We start from the raw sequence: 22,745 nt of genomic DNA on the forward strand, positions 1-22,745 counted from the left end.
TCTTTTCTATATAGCTAACCTAGAATAATCGGGTGCTTAATCTCATTTCAAATAGTGAGTTAAGGAACTTTTGTGTGTTTCACGCTTATTTGATTTAGAAATTTAAGTGCAGTGCTGGCGATAAATGCATTTCGTATGTTATTTATTAAATACAACTTATAAGTGTTTTTTTTTCGGTGCACTCGAGTATTATACAACTCCAGTTGGAGGAGCAAAGCTGAGGAGAATCTGGTTCTGACGGCTTCTGTTTGTTTGGTTTTCTGCAACGGCTTCCGCGCCAGCTGAAGTATCTGCAGTTGTTGATCTTTCTGCAGAGAGTCTTGGGCTTTTTAAATGGCCTTTTGAGATTGCGGCAAGCGCGCGTTTCCCACGCTCGATCCCCACTTGCCATGGTACACGCGAGTGCGGCAAGCTGCTGAGGCAAGCTATTAAACGCCACACATGACACTGGGAGGGGCGGGCAGTCCCGCGGAGGGCGTGGCAGGCGAGCCGACACATGTTGTGTGCCAGAGAACTTTGCTCCGATCCCCAGATCATCACATAGTTGTCGCTGTCTGCTCGTGCGCAACTTACAATGCATTGCATACCCTTGCTGCGGGGTATTTGAACTTGGGCTTTAACTATGTTATACCATATTTATTACTCTCTGGAACTTTACTACAATCTATAATGTAATAGGTAGTTAAGAAGCTATAATTTACTCAAAACAGAAGAAAAGCTTACGCAAAACACTTGTTTTATTGAATGGAATGGAATGAATGTAATTAACGTACCTTAAGAGACCGTAATACTTCTTTTAAGAGGTATGCTAATGATTTGCTACTTTCCTCTCAAGTAGATGAACTATTAGGCTAAGCGTTCTATGACTTGGATCTAAGATCTAGCTTTGATCTCCTCTGATCTCTGAGATCTCGGGGATTACTTACACGGCACAAGTGGGCCGAGGCAGTGTAGATTCATCACGTTTTCACTCAACACACGCAGCTCATTAACAGCCCCGCTGACAACTTGTCAGGGCTTCCCCCTCGTGGATCCCCCAGCTCCGAAGCCCCCCCCTTATCTCTGAAAACTTCTCGCTGGGAGCGTGGGAAATTCTGCGTGTTGGTGGGACGTCGGGCGGTGAAAATTGGCGCGCTCTTCGGGGGGCCACACCGCGTGGCATTGACAACTCTGCCACATTTCGCGCCCAACGATGCGTTGGCATCAGTGGGTCACAGGGATTACGGCTGGGATTCCAGATCCAGTTTCCAGTTTCAGATCTTTAGCCCGAAACTTTCAGCTTTGGAGGAGCATCAAGCGATAGGCGATCAGGAGTGGCGGAAGTACAGAAATAGACGCATAGCACATAAATTATGGATCGTATCGAGTATCGATTAGCCCGGGACAAGCGGAGCGATAGGGAGACATATTTTTATTACCCTCTCAGGGAGCTGCACTTGTTGGCTTCGCTTCCACGAAGGATCCCTCTACCATATCACGAACGCTCCCCCAAACGAAGCGAGTTGTGGGAAATGTTTTTCCCAGGCCAACAGCTAATTGTCACTCCAAGGGTTGTCCCCGAAGTCCCCAGACGACAGATAAGCGGGGCAAGTGAAGCCAAGCGATGTGAGTCAAGTGAAGGGCTTCAATTTCCTTGCCGAGTGGAACAGAAATTTTGAAATTACATTTGTAACAGACGTTTTAGTCCACAATACCCAGCTAATGGGACCTACAAACATCTATTCATCTGAAATTCAAGAACATGCGCACTCGAGGAGCAGGGAAGTCGCACACGCGCAAGTCAGGCGCTCAAAAGGGGATCTTCGGGGGCACAGTGGTTAGCGAACAGCGAAAATCATAACATAGTTGCAACATATGTAATCTGTGTTCCTATTATCTACAAATATGTTAAGAAAATGTCTATAAACATGGTATAAAAATACATCATTTATGTATAATAACATCATAAGATCATAATATGAACTATTAAGATATTGTATTGTTTTCTCATCGATGTTGTCCCACTGTGCGCTGTTATCAGTGCGACAATCAGGCATTTCTTTGCCCCATCGAGGGATTCTAATTCCGTGGACAATGGGCCGCAACGCCCATAAAGTTGCTCATTAAAAATGTTTCAATTATGGCCCATCTTGCATCTAGCACCGATGTGGATGTGGATGGGGTTGTCGGCAATGATTTACATTATAAAAATGCCCGTTATCTACGCATTTTGTACGCTCCACTCTCCCTTTTCCCATCAATCCCAATCCAGCCCATCCACAAAAACGAGGTATGTGTATTCCCCGAGATATTCCCAAGCGGCCAAAAATAGACGCAAATTGTAACGCACTTGAAGTGCACTCTGAAACATCTTGAAGTCCAAATAAAATATACGTTGATATATATATATATATATGTATATATATATAGGGACGACCAGGCGCAGGCACGTCAGGCATGCGGTGGTACGAGTACCGGGGTGCGAGCGAGAGCGCTGCGCTGCCAGAGCGAGAGGCAGCGAGTGGGTTGCATTGCACACACAACATGTGAATGCAGAGTTCAAGTGCATGCCGTGACACAGACACACACACACACACACATAAAGATGCACGCACACACAGATGAGTGGCCGCTGCAAAGTGTTTTTTCCCAGGCGCTATTTATAATATGTATCCCGTCGCCGATCCGAGCCGATCCAATCCGATCGGATCCCATCTTGCGGCTCTACGATTATGACGCTCGACACGATGATGCATTCGTGGACCGCAGAGTACCGATCGCAGAGTACCCTGTTTTTGGAAAGAATTTCTGGATGGAGCCGCACATATACTACTTATTAACTAGAGAAAATGTAACCCTATGTCGGAACACTATAGTATTTATATTACGGTTTTTTTTTCAATAATTACATTACGTATTCTAGTGTATGTATACGATTCTTTCATTATATACATACATGTTCTTATAATACTAAACAAATAAAATATCTTTAATATATGTATATTACTAAAATACTTAGCCACAGAATCTTATGAAATGCTACCAATATTTAAGACACAAACAATGTAGAAAATTTGTATGTATATATCATTTAATTTCCATTAATAACAGTTCGTCAAAGTTAAAATATGTATATATGTATATTTTTTTAATTACCTGAAAAATATAAATATTTAAAAATAATCATTCCTAACTTATTGTATACCTAGTATACCCCTGCTACCCTGTCAATCCGCAAACAGGCGCCAAAACATGCGGTTTCTCGCAGCAGACTGCCACGGGAAAAATTCGGTTCGAGATTCGGGAATGGATGGATGTATGACGGAGTACAAGTAGAAGGAGCAGGACCCGGATTTTAAAATTCGGGATGGATATGGAGATGGAAATGGAAGTGGGACTTTGACTGCGCGACGGCCACATGCGCCGCTGGCGATGCCGCTGAATCTGAATGTTGCATGTGGCAGGGGCAGCGGCGCGGCAGCGGTCGGTGCAGCAGCGAAAGTGTTGCAGCTGTGTGGAGAGGGTCTATTTTTGGGGCGATTGTGCGGCGTTGGTGCGCTGCCACATGTGTTGTGTGTTGTTGTGCGTTGTTGGGCTGCTAAAAGGCATTGTAATGAGAGCAGAAAATAGAATCGACTCCACTTGAGCAATGTCCCATAAAGCGGGAGTTTCGAGTTTGGCGCGCAATGTGCCGCACCAGCAAGCGAACAATTCAAAAACAAAAAAAAAAAAAGAAGGAGAAAACCCCGAACCAGTAACACATGGGCCCACGAGTTATGTTTTATTTTTAATCCGCCGGAGAGTCGATCTCCAAACAAAACCGGAGAGAGCACATATAAAGACGTGGCAGGCGAGTGCTTCGAAACAGTCTTCCGCCGCAGCTCGACGCGCTCGAATATCGGGTATATATAGAGATATAGAACGGAGTTAGTTAGATCGCAGGACCCACAGCAGAGCAGAGCCGCAGAGCCAGCAACCTCGATGGGCGTCATCTACAAGATACTGAAGCAGCAACGCAGCATGGATCTCAGCCTGAGCTCGGCCACCAGGTGCAAGGTGCAGGCGGCCATCAAGCAGCGCCAGCAGCAGCGCCGCCTCGAGGATCACATGGTGGATGATCGGGATCGGGAGCGGGAGCGGGAGCCGGATCAGCATCACAGCCAGAATCAGAGCCACATCGAGAAGGATAAGGAGGAGCTGGCCGAGCAGCAATTGCAGCAGCTTTGCAGATTTCTAGCCGAGAATGCGGCGCGAAAAAAGGTGAGTTCAATGTGAATCCAGTTTATTAAAAACTTACGCTAAATGATACATAATTAACTTTATGAAAAGTAAACATTGCGAATGATGTATTTTTTGCATATTTCATTATAATTTATAGTATTATATTTTATAGTATTATATATAATGCAAGCGAAGAGGTTTCAATTTAAACAACATTAAACTATATTGCACACACCATTAAATCGCAATTTCATTTTGTGACTCTAATAATTAATTCAAAATTTAACGAAAGTATAGTAGAAATAATTAATTCAAAATTTGACAGAAGTTTATTAGAAATAATTAATTCAAAATTTAACAGAAGTATAGTAGAAATAATTAATTCAAAATTTTACAAAAGTATAGTAGAAATAAATAATTCAAAGTTTAACAGAAGTATATTAGAAATAACTAATAATTTAACAGAAGTATATTAGAAATAACTAATTTAAAATTTAACAGAAGTATATTAGAAATAACTAATTCAAAATTTAACAGAAGTATAGTAGAAATAATTAATTCAAAATTTAACAAAAGTATATTAGAAATAACTAATTCAAAATTTATCAGAAGTATAGTAGAAATCATAATAAAGAAAATCATGCTAAGTAGGCATATTTAAGATAGACTTCATATCTAATCAATGTCTTTCACGAAATTTCGCCATCAGCGTCAGCGTTTCAAGCTGCAGTACCAATGCAATCTGGCGGTCGATCAGGATAACGATCAGGAGCAGTTGCCGGAGAAGGAGCACTTTGCAGCGCCGCCGCACGAGATGGACCTCGAGTTCATAGAGCAGCTGCAGCATTCCTCAACCGCCAAATCCCATGGAGCAACTGGGCAGGCGCCACGTGATAGCATCCTGCTGAAGATTCGCCACCAGATCTTCGAGAGAAAACGGCAGAGGCAGCGCCAGTTGGCGGAGCTGGTGCAGCAGCGAATGGTGGTGTGGCGACCTTGGTAATGGGATTTCCCCAAAATCTATCTAGCAACAGATAGAGATAGATAGATAGATAGAGAGAGAGAGAGAGAAAAGTCCGGGAACTGAGACTAGTCTAAGGGATAGCTTTAAGGACGATTCGGTATTATTCCTGCTGCTGTGTGATGATCGCGCTGCTCTTCCATTTTCCCACGCCTTTACAAACTGACTTTATTTTTTTTTCCTGTTAATAATACTTAAGTAATAAAGATTTTTTTGGAAACAATACTCCATCGTCTGTTTTCCATTTTCCATTCCATGTTATTTGAAATGAAAGTCTTCAGATGCTTTTCTAAAGATTTTTATTCATTGAACTTTGACACCAATTAAAATTGTTTATTCGTATCGGATATTTGAATGCTGTTTATGGTAAGTTATGCATTGAATTGAATGGTTTATTCGTTTAAACTCCATCTGCCTTCGTTTACGCTGCTCTGACTCTATTTATGGATATTCTTAGTTTGCCATCGTGCTGCCTTTTCTGATTTCCGGGATTTTTGGTGTCCTAAATGCCTCAAGTTGCCTGACTTTACTCATTTCAAATTTCAAATTTCACAAATTTTCTATTTAATTTTCTTCTCTTTTTTTCAATTCGATCATATAATTTCCTAAACGTTAATTTCTTTCTTGGCTTTGAGCTGAGCTCTGGAAAACGAAAACAAAAGGATCTACGTTCATTCAATGTGATTATTCACCTTTAAGTAGTTGCCACATGCAGGGATATTCGTCGATATCCTGGCTAGTATATTGTTTTGTTTTGTAACGACTAGTGAGTAGATCTGTGAAAAATGTGTTTACTCACATTACAAACTAGTATTCAAAGCATTTGAAGTTATTAACGTTCTATTCATTTGCCCAAGGCTCTATCCGCTTTAGAATATTTGTCAAATACCTTAAAGAAATTCAAAGAATTATTGCACATGTTATTTAAATTAGAAAGGAGGTCTCAACTATAATTTAGAATTTGTTTCCGGATTAATCAGTGAAATCGTTGCCAAATTGGATTTAAAATCTCGAACCTCCTGTGGAATTTTGAAAGGTTTGACCCACTCCTTCGCCTCTACTCTACGCATCATTAATATACTGTTCAGAGGATATCGCTAATCCTGATCCATAGTTAGGTAGATAAACATTTAGATATTTCTGAGATAACTGCAATGTATTCCGTAGCTTAGCCTTGGGCGCTGGGTAAAAAGACATCACTGAACAGTTTCGGTTGCTTTGCTTTGTTTTAATACTAGGTACACACATTTAGTTAAGTTAGCTACTCGTGCTGCAAGGGGTCATTCGGCCTGGGTTCAGGGGTCAGGGGTCAGGGGTCTCCTTGGGGATCAGGACCTCCCCTTTCAGACTGACAACCAAGGGCGGGCGAATTGTACTAGTTAACTAGATAACTTAGACCGCGAACTATAACTAGAATTAAAAATAGAACTATAAGTAGTGCGACTACAATTAATTAACTTAACAATTAACAATTCAATCTCAATTCACGCAACAATTCAATACAGTTTCGTCAGACGAAAGGGCTCAGATATCCACCATCGATCTGAATCAATATCTGGGGACCGGGTTTCCGGGATCAGGATTCCTCTTGCGAGCACTTAAATGCTATAATCAATAGATACATATATGCATATATAAATATATTCGCTTAAAGTTACGCGCGTGTATACATAAATACGTCGTTTACATAAATATCATTCACATATAGATGTATGCAAGTGTATATATAAGTATTGTATGTCTGTATATCATAATCGTCTAGCTCTCTCTCTCTCTCGCTGTTGTTCCGTCTCACCTGTCTGTCTGTTGTTGTCCTGCTCTGTTCCTGTTTCTGTTTCTGTTTCTGTTTCTGTTTCTGTTTCTGTTTCTGTTTCTGTTTCTGTTTCTGTTTCTGTTTCTGTTTCTGTTTCTGTTTCTGTTTCTGTTTCTGTTTCTGTTTCTGTTTCTGTTCCTGTTCCTGTTCCTGTTCCTGTTTCTGTTTCTGTTTCCGTTCCTGTTTCTGTTTCTGTTTCTGTTTCTGTTTCTGTTCCTGTTCCTGTTCCTGTTCCTGTTCCTGTTCCTGTTCCTGTTCCTGTTCCTGTTCCTGTTCCTGTTCCTGTTCCTGTTCCTGTTCCTGTTCCTGTTTCTGTTTCTGTGCCTGTTTCTGTTCCTGTTTCTGTTTCTGTTCCTGTTCCTGTTCCTGTTCCTGTTCCTGTTTCTGTTTCTGTTTCTGTTTCTGTTTCTGTTTCCGTTCCTGTTCCTGTTTCTGTTCCTGTTTCTGTTCCTGTTTCTGTTCCTGTTTCTGTTTCTGTTTCCGTTCCTGTTCCTGTTTCTGTTTCTGTTCCTGTTTCTGTTCCTGTTTCTGTTTCTGTTTCTGTTTCTGTTTCCGTTCCTGTTCCTGTTCCTGTTCCTGTTTCTGTTTCTGTTTCTGTTCCTGTTCCTGTTTCTGTTCCTGTTCCTGTTTCTGTTCCTGTTTCTGTTTCTGTTCCTGTTTCTGTTTCTGTTTCTGTTCCTGTTCCTGTTTCTGTTCCTGTTTCTGTTCCTGTTTCTGTTCCTATTCCTGTTTCTGTTCCTGTTCCTGTTTCTGTTCCTGTTTCTGTTCCTGTTTCTGTTTCTGTTTCTGTTCCTGTTTCTGTTCCTGTTTCTGTTCCTGTTTCTGTTCCTGTTTCTGTTCCTGTTTCTGTTCCTGTTTCTGTTCCTGTTTCTGTTCCTGTTTCTGTTCCTGTTCCTGTTCCTGTTTCTGTTCCTGTTTCTGTTCCTGTTTCTGTTCCTGTTTCTGTTTCTGATCCTGTTCCTGTTCCTGTTCCTGTTTCTGTTTCTGTTTCTGTTTCTGTTTCTGTTTCTGTTTCTGTTTCTGTTTCTGTTTCTGTTTCTGTTTCTGTTTCTGTTTCTGTTTCTGTTCCTGTTTCTGTTTCTGATCCTGTTCCTGTTTCTGTCTGCGTGATGCATTTTATACTAGAGTTTACGAGCTCTTTTGTTATTATTATAGTAAGCAAGCTATTCATTGACGAAACTATCATATCTCAAGCTATACGTTTGGCTTAAGGATCTTGATCCTGCGACATAGACATTCCGCGCGTTGTTTGTGGTGAAGTCATTGGGCGCAAGTGTTTATCGAAAGTCGAACTGGTTTTACCTATCGATATCTGATGCGTTTGTGATTAAGTATGCTTTTCAAATCCCTAATTCTAGTGCTACAAAAAAAAATTGTTATCCATATATTTAAATATATATGTTTCAGGAACACACACATACACAGACACGTATATACGCAATGCGTGGCGCTGGTTATTAATTATCGTAAATCGTTAATCGTAAATTGTTTATCGTATATCGTATCGTATATCGTTTGCTCGCTTATCGATATATGAACACTTTCGAATGCCGCAGGATCTCAAGCGAGAGAAAGGGGCCCTCCAAACTCGACGACCTGGGGGGAATTGGAGGTGGTAGTGGTGGTGATGTGGTTGTTGTTGTTGTTGTTGTTGTTGGAGACGGTTGTGGAGTTGGATGGTAGTGGGGTTACTCTGGGCTGGGAGTTCTGGATTCTCGGAGAACGGAGTTCGGATATCGAGTAGCGGATGGGTGGTGGTGGTGGTGGTGGTGTTGTTGTTGTTGGGTGGTGGGCGTTGGCTAAATGCTACTCGATCGTCCCAGGCCCGAGGTGGTGGTTATGTGGTGCTTGTGATGGCCCTTGTCCACCTTAGTGAAGCACGCCATTGGCACACCGGGTCCGGTTCTCTGGTTCTGCGGGGGTTAGAGTCAGCGCCGGTATTGCCGGATGAAAATTAGAAACGTTGCCAGTTCCGGTTCCAGTTCCGGTTCCGGCTACCGCTACGGTTCCGGCTGTGGCCGGTGGACTGGCACTCACCTCGTGCTCGGCCTGGTGGCAGAACTTGCCCTTCAACCACGGCCACTTGATGGTCCGCACCAGGGTGTTGCGGAAATCCTCGCTGAACAGGCAGTAGATGTAGAAGGTCAGCGAGTAGTTGATCAACTCCAGCAGATTGGCACTGGCGCGGAACACCTGGAAGGGGAAGCTCGGATAGACCTCCGAGGCGATCGTCATGTGGAGTATGGCCATTGGTGAGACGCAGACCAGGAACAAAATCGATGTGCTGCCGAGCAGCAGGAACAGGCGCCGCTCCTCGGCGAACTTACGCGGATCGTCGTCCTTCAAATAGCCGTGTCCATGTCCATGTCCATGTCCATGGGCATGCGAACGACTGAGCACCATCTGGCGGCGGCGCTCGCAGGTCCGCCGATAGACCATCATGATGCGCATGTTGAGGCCACCGATGACCAGCGTGGGCACCAGCTTGAAGATCACCTCCAGCATGATCTTGTAGATGCGATAGAAGATGGTCTGCTGGTAAATCGTATTGTCGCGCCGCAAGTACACATACACGTCACTCGTTCCAAGGATGCACTTGATCAGCTCGCCGCGAAAGATGCTCGGTAGATAGACGATAACGGTGGCCAAACAGGTGAGGAATACCACAACGCTAGGTCGGATTAGTTAAGTAGATCGTCTACAGATTAGATCATTCAACGTGACTTACCCAGGTGGTCCCATCACTGGTCGAGCGAATCCGGGATGGCACACGGACACGTATCGCTCGATGGTCAGCACTAGTAACATCATTACGCCAATGCCTATAAATGGGATAAAATTGCATGTTAATATGATCAAATAACTTTGAGTTTATCGAGGTATCCAGACGTATGAAATTATAGAATCAGCCAGATGTCCTTCCGTGCATAGCTCGTAAAACAAATACATAGCTTTTTACTACAGTACTACAAATTATGATCCATTTATGGTACATAAACTGTTTCATAACGTATTGTTTTATACATATGTTGTTTAGTAGAAAATCACATGCGGCTGTACTTAAAGCTGAGTCCAACCTTAGAACCTTTTTGACAGCGAGCTTCGACCGTTGAAAGCTCTTCCTGTTGCAAATCCCAAATCCAAGACTCACCCAAACAGCCGTTGCCCAAATAAAGCTCCAAGTGGGCGGTGTAGAAGGCTGGTCCGAACTCCTCCCACTGGCCTCGATCCTTGTGGACCAGCATGCGGATGCCGAAGGGGATGGCGAACACGATGGCCAGCAGGGCGGCGGTGGAGTAAGCTGAAAGGATGTGAAAGTATGAAAAAGGACATGAGAGATGGGTTGCGGTGGCGAGTGGCGAGTGGAACAACAAAGGGATTAACTCGGGCAAATCTATAAAAATGTCCTTTATGGTTGGCTTTATGGCATAATTATGGCGCCGTTTCCGTCCATGTGGCAACAGGAAGTCCTGCCACGCACACACGCACACATACACTCGCACTCGCACACGCACACATACAGACAACGGCACTTGAGTCGCGGGGCCAAATGAATGGCTTTCCTTTCCGGTTTCCTTTTCTTCACATCCTCTGCTCTGCCTCCAATTTTTCCTTCTTTATTTTTCCGTGATAACTTTTACTCGTGTGCCGCCTGCGTGTGTGTTGTTTGTTGTGTGTTGTTTATTGATTTATTATTTTGTTTATGACCATATAATTACATTATTACTAATATCATGTGCGTCCCTCTGCTGCGTCACTGCCCGCAAAATTGCTCTGCAGAGGGCCTAATGTTCGATATATGACTTCCCCGAGCCCAAAAAGCATAACGGAAAGAGCCTGCTCTCATAATGATGGGCATCTAATTGGGTACAGGGACACATCAATATAAATGTCAGTTTTGTTTGCGCCAAGCCTGACAAGTGTCCTGCCCATCAGTGGCAAACTGCACAAGCGCCACAACCCCCTCATTATACAAATCTCCGGTGTTTGCCTTGTCAGCGCTGGCATCTCATTCGAAGGACTCGCCATGGCTTAACGGATCGCTGGACCAGTGATGGAGTGCTTCCAGCCAGATCTCTCTCTCTCTCTTAAAGTTATTTAAATAGCTAAGATCGGGTAATCTGCCTCTTGCCACTTTGGCATTCCCCAACTGGCAATAAAGCATTTTTGCCCATCCGCAGCTGCATAACTTTGGTCAAAAGACACACACACACGAAGCACACGAGTTGCCGCAGCACAAGGAACGGACAAGGAACAAGGAACAAGGAGCAAGGACGTGCGACAGGACACCATTTGGTGGCAATGACCGCCAAATAACAAATGGGCCGCCAGTCGGTTGGGCATCGTAAAAAGGCTGCGAGCGGCAAAATATTTTTGTTATTTTAATAAAATGAGCAGCGCGTTGGGCGATGGTGGTGGTGCTCAGATTTCGGTCATTATTACTCATGCCGTCGAGGCTCCTCACAACTTTTATTTACTGCCACTTGAGCAGCAGCACCGAGGAGCTGAGGCTGGTGATATTTCAGTCAGTCAGCAGCCAAAGGGTCTCGCTTTGCATTTGTTCCTCCGTCGGGTTTCCCCCTTTTGCCTACTTGCCCCTTCTTTCGGCACGACTCTAGGTCCTTTTTGCCTATTTACCCAGTTTTGTTGGCTGAGGCAGCAGTCGAAAGGGCAATCAATTATGCTGCCATAGCATCCGTATTACATTTGAAGCATTTTACATTTTATTTTCACATTTTGCTGGCACCATTCCACCGGATCCTGCCAAACCTCCACGACCAATACCCATACCCTTTTATGGGGCACTAAAATTCCAGTCAGATCGGCCACACACTTTTGGCCCATGGCAGGTCATAAAGCCGAAGATTTATCGGGCGGTAATTGGGCACGCGCCTCGAGGTGGCCTATCCAGATCTAATAGCGATAGCAGTTTCTAATCAAATGTTTAGAATTTCTTAAAAGAAAATAATTCTGTTTTGTTACTCGGGGTTACGCACATATTAAGCGGCTCTAACTCTAAAGAACTTTAATGAACCGCGTCTATTAACATATAACAAAATTGGATTGATTAAAATGTGCCTATGCAATCGGGGTCACCAATTTGTATGGTCAACCCTTTTAACCCAGGGTATTTTCCGCTTCGACTCCAGCGGAATTTCCCCATGACAAGTAAAGTGAGTCGCCTGTTTCTGTTTTCCTTGTTCGCTGCCTTTACTTTTCTATTTTTTTTTTTTTTTTTTGGCATGGGTAGGAAGAGGTGTAGGAATGGGAGGAGGCCCACCATGAGTGATAGTCGAGGCTAAAAAATTACCAGCAAGTGGCGGCGTTGACAAAGTTGCCTTTTTTCCCGCCCGCCCGAAAAGTGGCGGAAGTGGTGCTCATTAATCAATTAAAGCGCCATAAAGCAAACGAGTGCCTAATAGAGTTGACATGCTGTCTAATACAGCAGAAAGTTGGCGGAGGATGGGCGTGGCTGGGGCTTAGTGGCTCTGCATAAATTTCCACGGGGTTAACCGGTCTCATCTAATGAAATAACTTTCAATGAAGCTCCAAACGCACACACACACACACAAAACACACGAATACAAATACAAATACACACGAATACGAATACGACGGTACGCATACATTAGCCGCATTGTGGCAGCTTCAATTTTGCCAGAAATCGGCGAGGTTAATGAATAAATTCTGACGCACAATGGCCAATAGACGTTGGCGATGGGGAATACGAAATACATATGTTCTAAAGCGAAACTCAATTTGGCAATCAGTCAAGAGTCGAGCCCAATTCCCTGCCCTCCATCTACATACATCTCCATCTCTACATCCACATCCATATCCACATCCATCTCCATCTCACACGGAATGCCAATGAAGCTGAGGAAATCCAATGTTTGCGTGGGCGAAGACGTACGAGTGTGTCTCTTTTTTGGGCAAAAATCCAATATGGGTTATCGCCAATCATACTCGAAATGGGAAATGAGCATGGTATTTAGGTTGTTCTGAGGAATGCTGCAAAACGGCCTAATCAAGAGGCAACCTAAATTCATTTTACTGCGTTGCGAATCTGTAAAGCAGTGGAATTATGCTGAATTTTGAGGCCTGCACTAATTGGAAATGGAATACCGTTTAGGTTTGATGGACACGCTCATTGTTCAATATTTCACCTATCAATGTAGTCAAAAATGCCAAATTAAATTCAATGCAGCTGGTTTGCTGAGTGAGTTAACAACCAAAATTGATACTGTTCACATTGCTCACATAGCAGAGAATGTAATTTTCACGTTCACGTTCTAATCAAATGCAGAAATGATAACTAACAAACGGACACCTGAATACAATGGACTGCAGCAGTGTGTAATTTTAAAAGAATTTTACCTCCGGCACAAATTTGGTTTCTAATTGCGACGTTAATATGATGGTGCTCTTTGATTTGCTGAAAATGAATACTATTATAATTGCTGCAAACGGCTGATGTTTGTCCACAAGGATGGAAGGATAATTGACACATTGGATTTTCGGATGGAATATTTCCTGTGAATGCTCACAATCATAAATGCAGCAATGCAGCAATGCAGTCATTAGTGCAAGAACATGACACCCCATTGATGGCTGCCATTTTGGGCAACTAGCGCAAACATTGTCATTTGCAACTATTGAGTTTGTAAATTCATCAGTTACTCAGAGAAATAAACCAGAAAATATAATTTATAGGAACTCTGCCACTCTTGCAGTGGGTGTGGTCGAGGAAGTCCTGAAGGAAGTACACACACATATGTGTGTGTGCCTTTGTACTTACCCCTCATGTAAATGTAGGCGGTGCCACGCATGTTGCGCCTGGTGAGCACAATCAGGTTGAGCACGTTGCCTATGATGCCCATGGCGCAGATGATGGGCAGCACCAGGCCATAGCAGTATTCCCTCAGCGATTCCGTCCGCGGATCCTCCACATCCTGAAAGGATAGTAAACAAGTGGGTGTAAGCATTGCTGTGTGTGTGTGTGTGTATGGGTATGGGGAATGGAAATAGGAACAGCTCGTAAATCATCTCTTTGTGGCTTCGCCCGCTTTGTTGGCACTCGGATGGGCTGGCGCAGATAAAAATTCAATAGTCAACTTGACACTTTTATTTTTTGACTTTTTATGCACACACATACATATGTATGTACATACGTACGCATGCCTCGCATTCTTCTGGCTCCTGAGTCACTTGCTCCTTTGCTGCCGCCACATGTGTGTGCCACCCCAATGTGCCACGCTTTGTTTTCTATTTTTCTATTTTTGCATTCACCCATTTGCTCGCCTTGAGCCAGAGTTGCGAACAAAGCAGCTTTTCGCTGTCTGTCAGCCAGCCAGGTCAACTTTTAGTACCCCGCATTAGTGAGATGAAGGCTTTTGGCCTTCGCGAGCTGACAAGAAAACGCTCTACGTTTTGTTGTGAGATGATTTTCAAGTCTAAAAAAAAAAACACTTTTTGTATAACAGAACCATAAAAAATGTGTCTAACAATTAAACAAAAAATTTGTATTCTTTTGTCCATTAAACATGCTGTGCAACAGCACTTAAGCAGCAAATATATATACTCAATAAGATATTTAAAGTTGCAAATATTAAAAATATCATGTTCTTGTTGTATTACAATTTGTCACCATTTTACGGCTTTTACAGCCTGAAACATTTTCAGTTTTAAAATGCTATTAAAAGGGTTTTTCCTATTAGTTCGTCGTTCATGCTTTCTGCAACCACAGCGTATCCTGCTGATTTTCACAACTCTCTGTCTAAAAAGTTTGAGCAACGCAGTCAACATAAAGAGTTTAATTTTAAACTTAAATTTGTTGGCCAAGAGTTGTTGGCACGAGCTTAAAGCGTAAAAGGGGACCTGGCAACTGGCTGTCCTGGCTACAAAGGCCACGCATCTGAGCCTGCTGTGTCCTGAAACGAGCTGCTCCCCACCAGTTGGCCCTGGTTTTTGGTTAAAAACATTCCAGAATGGCACTACCCGCTGCGCCCGAAAGTAGGCAACAGTTTTTCTGCTTTCTGCGCAGCAGGCATCCTTTGTGCGAAGGCCAGGCCAACTAACTAACTAACTGGCCCAAGGTGCGTGCTGTTCTGGACCAGAACAGGGCATACAATCGGCGAGGAATCAGCAGCAGCTATTCACTATTGAATACTGAATATTGAATGGCCAAAAACGCACTCACCCGATAGAAGTCGTCCCGCAGGTCGCTGCTAAAGACGGACGTGGCATTGGCAGCCAGGACATCGGCGCTGCTGGTGAGATTCGAGCCCCAGATGAACGAGCAGTAGGCGGGATCCTCTTCGGTGTTGTAGAGTCTCGTTATCATAGTTCCTCTGCTGTTGCCGCCGCTGCGAATCGAGTTTAATTTGTGTAAGTAAAACGCCCGCCTGCAAGCCCCCCCCAAAGAAATTGCGTGTAAAAATAGTGGGGTCCCACAGTCGACAGGCTCATGAATGAATGGCTTTGGCATGCTGCCGATTGCCATGTAATTTAAATAGAAAGAGTGGGCGGCTCGGCGGTCGGATGGGCAAACGGACTGTGACGCGACTAGCGGAAACGGAAGCGTTCACTTGTACACAGCGCGATAAAAACAAAGAGCAAAAGAAACACAAAACACAAAACACAAACACACATACATACACTAAGGGGCACAAAAAGATAAGGGGGCGGGGCAGTTGGCGTAACAATTGGGACTTTGATTGCCGACGCGCAGCACAAACAAATCAACGAAAAATTGAAAAGCAACTGCCAGAGAGACGTAAAAATAAAATGCTGGAAATAATTGCGGACCGTAAATAAGTTGCCAGTGAATGGGAAAATAAAAAAGGCGCCCAAAGCGCTGTGGGGAAATCAGGATACGCTATATATCTATCTATATATCTATATATAAGTGAGTATTGTATAGGTTGAGATATACCTGGTCGGATCCGGGGTGCTAGTGGCTCCGCTCAGCCTGTTTAGTGCTCGGAGTGCTGCCAGCGTACTTCGGCATTGGGTTCGTAAAATCTTTGCCGGTGACAAGCCCGGGCAGAGTTGGTTGCGATCCTGGCAATCCTGGCATGCTGCTGCATCTTGCAGAATCTGCTGCGAGTAGGAGAAGAACAATGCTGAGTTATGAGGTTACAAGTCTGCTCCCTAGCCACCACACCACACCAACTTCTGTCCTCGCCAGGCGGTGTTTTATTATGCGACAGGACACTCACGACACTCAGGACACTCAGGACACACAGGACACACAGGACACACAGGACACACGAGAGCATGTGTCTGCGTCGCGCGCGCATATGTGTATGTGTATTATTATTGACGTGTGGGCTGCGGCAACAGGTGTGTTTTATTTGCGCCCCGCCACTCCCACAAGCACCACTCCCCCTCTTCCCCTCTTGCCCTCTTCCGCTCTTCCCCTTTCCCCGCGAACGCCGGCGGCTAAGCGCTAAAATCAACGTTGACAGGCAGCTGAAATTCGTATAAAATACTTGATAAATTGCCCCCGAGTCAGGGAGTTGGGTTGAAGAAGAATGAGAGGGCAGGCAGATATACACATACAAGTATAGGAAACAAAAAGTGAGCTTTAAGGGCAAACAGCGGGCTCCGTTAATGGCTTTGTGTCGGGATGGAATGGCAATGGTAAGAAGCGTGTTGTTGTAAGCCTCGGGTTGCAGCCCGCAAGTATGCAGCACTTTTTAGCGGCGACTGTGCTGCACAGTGGACGGTGGAGCAGCGCATATTTGCATATCACGCATACGCACTGTGGGCGCTTGGGGGAAAAGCTGAGCACTCGAACCGAACACCTGGCTTGGAGTTGCGGTGTGTGTGTGGTGTGTGTGGTGTGTGCGGTGTGTGGCGAGTGTGGTGTGACACAAAACATGACACAAACTTAATTTCCCCAAGGCACAACATAAAAGCCATCGTAAGCAAGAGCAGCTGGGGGATTTGCCCAGCCAGTAACGCACGGTGCCTGTCGAGAGTGCTCACTGTACCAGCAGACACACCTGCACCGGAGTACGGGAGTACGGGATTCTGTGGGTGTCTCACTCTCGGCTGAAGTCGGATTCAGGCATAATTTATGCCTGCGATTATCATAATAATTCGCCAGACCAGTCCGGCACACACGACTGCCGACTGCCGTCTGCCGTTTGCCTCGTTGTGGCATGGTCTAGGGTGGCTCTAAGGTAGCTCTAGGGTGGCTCCAGGGTGGCTCTAGGGTGGCTCCAGGGTGGCTCTAGGGTCCGCAGTGTCCTGTGGATGTGTGTGGGTGTGTGAGGGTGTCGACTGTCAACTGTCGCTTGTTAGGTTTTGGTTTTCGAGCTCTTCGCTTTCGCTGCTGTTTGCCGAGCACTTACAGTTATTGCGGTTTAGTTTGCCTGGCGAATAAATAGAAGCCCGGATCGGTTCAGTTCGGTTCGGTTCGGTTGTGGGCAGGTCCGTATCCACCCCTAACCCTTCCATGGATTTGTTTTACATTTTACGCTTCTGCTTCTGCCCCCTGCACTGTTGTTGTATTTTTTGTATTCTTTACTTTTTGTAGTTTCTGCTTGGCTTTCCATTTTATTCGGTTAACAAACAGCAGTTTGTCATTTAAACAAACATGGGGGTAGCCAGGGGTTTTTTCGAGGGGGGGGGGGGGGGGTGACGCCATGTGAGAGTGACTTGGCCTGTTTATCTTGCCACCGAAACGCAGAAAAAATCAGGGAAAGCCATGGCAAAAGGCAAAACCGAAGCGTAGCTTAATGGACCTGCTAGGGCTTTTCCCGCTTTTCCGCCTTCTCTCGTATCCTTTTTTCCACAGCGATCCATCTATCTCTATCCCTGTCTGCTGCCGCATGTGTGCTGGCATGATTAATGCCTTTGTTTACATTTCCCGCTTCACGTTTGGTTATTTTCTTTTTGGGGCAGGGGTAAGGCGGGGAAAAGGGGGCCGCCCATTTACTCTATATTTGCGATCTGCGGCCGGGGCCTGGCAGGCGAATGATATGTTTAACAAAAAAGTTTAACGCAAATTAAGTCAAACTGGCAGCGCTTAACGATGTGCGACATAGATGAATATCCTTGCATGTGTGCATGTGACTGTGTGTATCGGTGTATCTGTGTTTCGGTGTATCTGTGTAGCGGTGTATTGGTGTATCGGTGTGTGTGCACAGCCATATGTCGCTGTGTGCGAGTGGACAGTTTGTCTACTTTCTTGGCGGTTCTGGACTACTACCGGGTCTTTAATTTACACACAAAATGATGTGGCCCTAGTGACAAGCTACCAGGACAAGCCCTGTCAGCCGGAATACAACGCACACACACACACAAACACACACAGATACAGTCGCACTCATGTGGACACCCACACTTGGGCAGGCAGCAAATTAAGTTTTTCCAGCAACAAAAATGAGCAAACTGTAAAAGGAAATCAACTCAAGACAAAGTTTAAGTAGATTCCCAGAATCCGGGAGCAGGCAAGAATCCAAGTACAGTGGGCTTAAAATGGGAAAGGTGTGTTTAAAAAAATATGTGTTGCAAGTATAGGAAGGAGCTGTGAGTGGGGTACATAAAAATTACTAAATTATAGTAAAAGAAAAGATATTACTGCACTCTTTTATGCACCATCTTTAGGCGTAGTTTAAGAAACTATATTGTATTTTCTGGACTTTACTGCTTAATAACGCCTTGTCACCCACCGCTCATTTATATTCATTGTTAATTTTAAATCACGCTTTCACTTTTCCCACTTCGATCTTGCTGCCGTCGGAAAAGTTGCCCAATCTGGCGGAGCTGCCGCCTAATCACCGACCCTGTGGCCCCACGAAGTGTGCACACACACTTGGACACACACTTGGACACACACACACACACACACACACGACGAGACGATAAACTTGCGCCATTTGTTGGCCAAAGTCGTTGAGCGTTGACAGCCTCCCATGTGTGTCCTTTCTGACCATTAAGTTTTTAATTTCCTTGGCAGGACATGGCCGCTCCTGCTGTAGCCATTGCTGCTGCTGCTTCTGTTTGCTGACCACCTTTTGGCGACTGGCAATTTTTCGGCTTTGTTTGCTTTTAATTACGCAATCGTTTTATTTAATTTTTTCCGCCCTCCAATTAAGCTTTTAATTGAAAGCCCCGGGCAGCCGAAAGTAAAACTTCTCGAACTCCACGAATATCTCTGCTTTGGGCTATATATACATATATATATAATATATTTTTTTTTTGGCACTTCTATTTCTTGTGTCGCGCCAAACGAGTTTTTAATCGAAAACTTATCGCTGAGAGCGCAGCGCCTGCGCTGCCCGATTAATTTTCAATTTAAATTTACATTTGTATGCACAGCACGGCAGAGCAAAGCAACTTTGGCCATAAATTGGCATGACCAGTTGACGTTGTCGCTCGCCAGTTATCGAAATTGCTTAACGGCGATGGCCGTTTCGCTGGAATGGCCACCCGCAGCGAGATAAACATGCAAAGTGTGTGTCCTTAGTGTCCTGGCAGGGATAGTCCTGTCGCAGGGATATGCACAAGCAACGGGAAGAATTGAGAACTCATTGTGATATCTTTATTAATGTAGGAACACAAAGTCGATAGTTTTCCGAACATTGAAAGCATATGTAGATAACCTCAAGGAAGCAAACTCATAATTGATTTAATAAGTGTTAATCTCGTGACTTCTTTTATTAACTTATAATAAACTTTGAAAATGAAGGAAGAAATTTATATTTTAATCAACTCTCACTTTAGCTGCATTTCTCCAGCTGCCCTAATTGTTTTTTTGTTTTTTTGTTTTTTTTTAACACATTTTAAGAGTCTCTGATCCCTTTTCTTTTTCTCCGTGTCCCCGGGCCACTTGGAGTCCATATTTCGATGGCTGCTTCCCGGGGGAGCGCTGTTAACTGCTGCCAGCTGATGCCGCTGATGGCCGTTTAACATTTGACCCAAACATTTTATGAGAACTTTGAGCTGTGAGTTGTGAGCTGTGAGCTGTGAGCTGTGAGCTGCCAGCCGGAGTTTGTCAGTTTGAACTGGTCGTGGGGACTTGGAAACTTGGTTCTGAATAATGTGTTGCCACTCGAAAAACGTGACTTTTGCCGCCACTTTGGTTTGAGATTGGTGGATGTGGATTGGGTTCGTTTTTCGGTGCTCAACTTGAAACTGGGAACTGCAAACTGAAAACTGAAAACTGGAAAAAAAGGGCGCCCCAGGGCCATTGTTGTTCTATCTGCATTCGAATCGTTCTGCGAGCTGCGAGCAACGAGTTGCTGCTGGCACAGGACATAACTTGTAATAACGCGCTGACCCCGGCACACACACACTCGCACACACTCGCACGCACACACACGTACACACACAAATACTAAGAACGACACTGGCACGCACACATAAACGCCCTCGAAGCAGGGGGCGTGGCTTGGGGTTAGGGGTGAAGGTGGATTGTCGTCGTTGGCGGGAAAATGCACTCAAAATGAAAATGAAATGTCAACTTACCCGCAGAGGCGTGCGAAGGGCAGAGATGACGCTCTCGTTGCGGCTGCTGCGTTTTGTGGCAGCAACACGTTGTTGTTGCTGTTTCTGTTGCTCTCTTTTTTTGTTGCTGTTGCTGCTGCTTTCGTTGTCGTGGTTGTCGTTGTTGTCGTCGTTGTCGTTGCTGGTAGTGTTGCTGTAGCTGAAGCTGGTCTATAGTTGTTGCTGTGGCAGTGGTTCTTCGAAAACTTATTCGCTACTAGTGAATATAACTCAGCTGCTGGCCAAAGTCTTTTCTTCTTCCTTAGCTACTTTAGTTTCCTTTTTTTTTTATTCGATTTACTTCGTTTTTTCGTTTTTGGCAGTGACTATGTGTGTGTGTGTGGCAGCTGCTGTGGCAACTTTAATTGGCAGTGTTGCTCGGTGGGCGACTTTGATGATGGTGGTGCACGATGTGGAGTAATCTGTGTGAGAGAGGCAAAACATAAATCTGCACTTAAATGCGTTCAGCGGTTGCAGTTTGGCAAAGGGCTTAAGGCATTGCCACGCACACACACACAAAAGCGCAAATAAACACTCACAGACACACACATACACATAGACTTACCCAGCAAGGAAAGTTGGCCTTTAGGTTGCCTACTTTTGTGCGCCAAAAAGTTTCTTCGCCTTTTAATCCCTTTTTTTTCTCGTCGTTAATGAAACTGAGCTCACGCACTTTTTTTTTTAAATATATATTTTATATATATATTTTTTTTCAATTTTTGATACCACTAACTAGTTCGGTACTATGCAATTATTGCAGCTCCACTCAAACTTTAAGCACCCTTTTGGAATTTCTGTTTCTTTTTTGTAAGCCCTCCAGCAAACCAGAAAAAAAAATTAAAAAAAATGGAAAAAAAAAAACAGAAGACTTTGGCAGTGTGATCTGTTGCTGCTGGTTGGCGGACTGTTGGCCAGTTGAAGAACTACTGCTGCTGCTGTTGCTGCTGCTGCTGCTGCTGCTGCTGCGACACATCCATGCCGTTCGACTGCCCACGAGCAACTGAGTGGCAGCTGGCTGGCGCGCCTCCTCTTATGGAAATTGAAAGCGAGTTGAATGGGCCAATTGAAGGCGGGGAAATTGAATGGCTTTCAATCGAAAAGAGGGAACATTGTGCTGCTGAAATTTCCCAGCTTTTAATGCAAGCAGGTTGATCAACAGGATGGCTGCAGCAGCTGCTTGTTTGCTTGCTTGTTCCTTGCTGTTTTTTGTTTGATTTTTTTTTCTTCTTTTTTTTTTTTTGTTTTGTTTTGTGATGTAAGCCAGGAGGAATGGGGGCAAACAATCTGAGCCAGGTTGCTCAGCCAGCCTTCAGCCAGCAGCCAGCAGCGCATGAAATCAAAACAAATATAAATACCACAACGAGATGGCGTTGGCCCCAGCTGCAGCATCATATTCAGAATCGGAATCAGTATCGGAATCAGAATCAGTATCAGAATCAGTACCATAACCATAGCTATAGCCACCCACTTTGGCCAGCACCCAGAAAAGTTGGCAGCTGAAGGCAGCTGGAGCAGCCCTGCTGCTGGTAAGCTGCTGCTTATCTTCTTTCGGTTTCCTAAGCCTTCGCCGGATTACGGATTGCGTATTGACAATCACGGCAATGGCAGCCAGATACCAGATACCAGTTACCAGTTACCAGTTGCCAGTTACCAGATCCCCGATATATAACAGATATATAGCGAAAGGCGGCTGGCGAAAGTGGAATGTAGAAAGTGGAAGTAGTGGCACTGATAGAGGTAGTGCCGTTGGTAGTGGTAGTGGTCTGGCTATTGGTATTGGTAGTGATAGTGGAAGTGTAAGTAGAAGTGTGCGGGAGACAGTCGTGTAATACACAGACAGTTGCAGGCGGGCACAGCCTGCAAATATCAGCTGTCTCAAACGGTTCTGGTTCTGGTTTTGGTTTTGGTTGTGGGCTCTGGGTTCTCGCTTCTCGCTTCTCAGTTCTCAGTTCTCAGTTCTTGGTTCTCGGCTCTGGGCATTAAATGGCAGCCTCCTAGTTAGCACAGACCACCCTCCCCTCGCAATCGGCCCACCTTAAGGGCCACCACCCCAGCTCTCACCCATCCGTGGGCCACCCTTTTCGGCCCATTTGGCAAGCCCACGTTGACGATGAGGACGACGTCGACGCCAGCGTCGAACTCACTTGAGAACTATTTCAATAAGCGTTATGCACGCATTGTCCTTCACCCTGTTTTCTCCACTGTCACTGT

At 44.7% G+C, this 22,745-nt stretch overlaps 2 protein-coding genes across 5 annotated transcripts; one reads left to right on the plus strand and one right to left on the minus strand.

Annotated features, from left to right (window-relative positions):
• The first annotated feature begins 123 nt into the window (after positions 1 to 123).
• Positions 124 to 5,456, plus strand: LOC6525759. Its single transcript, XM_002101544.3, has 2 exons — positions 124 to 4,239; positions 4,910 to 5,456. The coding sequence occupies exons 1-2, from the start codon at positions 3,961 to 3,963 to the stop codon at positions 5,201 to 5,203; spliced, it is 573 nt and encodes a 190-aa protein (XP_002101580.1). The 5' UTR covers positions 124 to 3,960; the 3' UTR covers positions 5,204 to 5,456.
• A 2,570-nt stretch (positions 5,457 to 8,026) lies between these two features.
• On the minus strand, positions 8,027 to 21,532 carry LOC6525760 (probable G-protein coupled receptor B0563.6). 4 transcript variants are annotated; one of them, XM_015191004.3, is made up of 9 exons: positions 21,100 to 21,532; positions 20,517 to 20,956; positions 15,970 to 16,136; positions 15,235 to 15,400; positions 13,834 to 13,987; positions 10,186 to 10,335; positions 9,763 to 9,856; positions 9,072 to 9,705; positions 8,030 to 8,947 (listed from the first exon to the last, which is right to left on the minus strand). In XM_015191004.3, exons 4-9 carry the CDS (start codon positions 15,376 to 15,378, stop codon positions 8,834 to 8,836), a joined length of 1,290 nt encoding a protein of 429 aa, XP_015046490.1. In that variant the 5' UTR covers positions 15,379 to 15,400; positions 15,970 to 16,136; positions 20,517 to 20,956; positions 21,100 to 21,532; the 3' UTR covers positions 8,030 to 8,833. The 4 variants fall into 4 exon arrangements, with proteins under 4 accessions (XP_039226084.1, XP_015046490.1, XP_002101581.1 ...); XM_002101545.3 differs by having other exon boundaries at positions 8,030 to 9,705; positions 15,970 to 16,133; XM_015191003.2 differs by having other exon boundaries at positions 8,030 to 9,705.
• Positions 21,533 to 22,745: the final 1,213 nt, after the last annotated feature.

The sequence above is a fragment of the Drosophila yakuba genome, chromosome X (genome assembly GCF_016746365.2).
Source record: "Drosophila yakuba strain Tai18E2 chromosome X, Prin_Dyak_Tai18E2_2.1, whole genome shotgun sequence".
NCBI lineage: Eukaryota > Metazoa > Arthropoda > Insecta > Diptera > Drosophilidae > Drosophila > Drosophila yakuba.

Excerpts from the sequence above, each read along its gene's own strand:
- LOC6525759 (XM_002101544.3), top strand. The coding sequence starts at position 3,961 with ATGGGCGTCATCTACAAGATACTGAAGCAGCAACGCAGCATGGATCTC. Across the intron at positions 4,240-4,909 it reads AGAATGCGGCGCGAAAAAAG|CGTCAGCGTTTCAAGCTGCA; the intron begins GTGAGTTCAATG and ends TTTCGCCATCAG.
- LOC6525760 (XM_002101545.3), bottom strand. The coding sequence starts at position 15,378 with ATGATAACGAGACTCTACAACACCGAAGAGGATCCCGCCTACTGCTCG. Across the intron at positions 10,336-13,833 it reads CGCCTACATTTACATGAGGG|CTTACTCCACCGCCGCCCTG; the intron begins GTAAGTACAAAG and ends ACATCCTTTCAG. Across the intron at positions 9,857-10,185 it reads TTTGGGCAACGGCTGTTTGG|GCATTGGCGTAATGATGTTA; the intron begins GTGAGTCTTGGA and ends TCCCATTTATAG.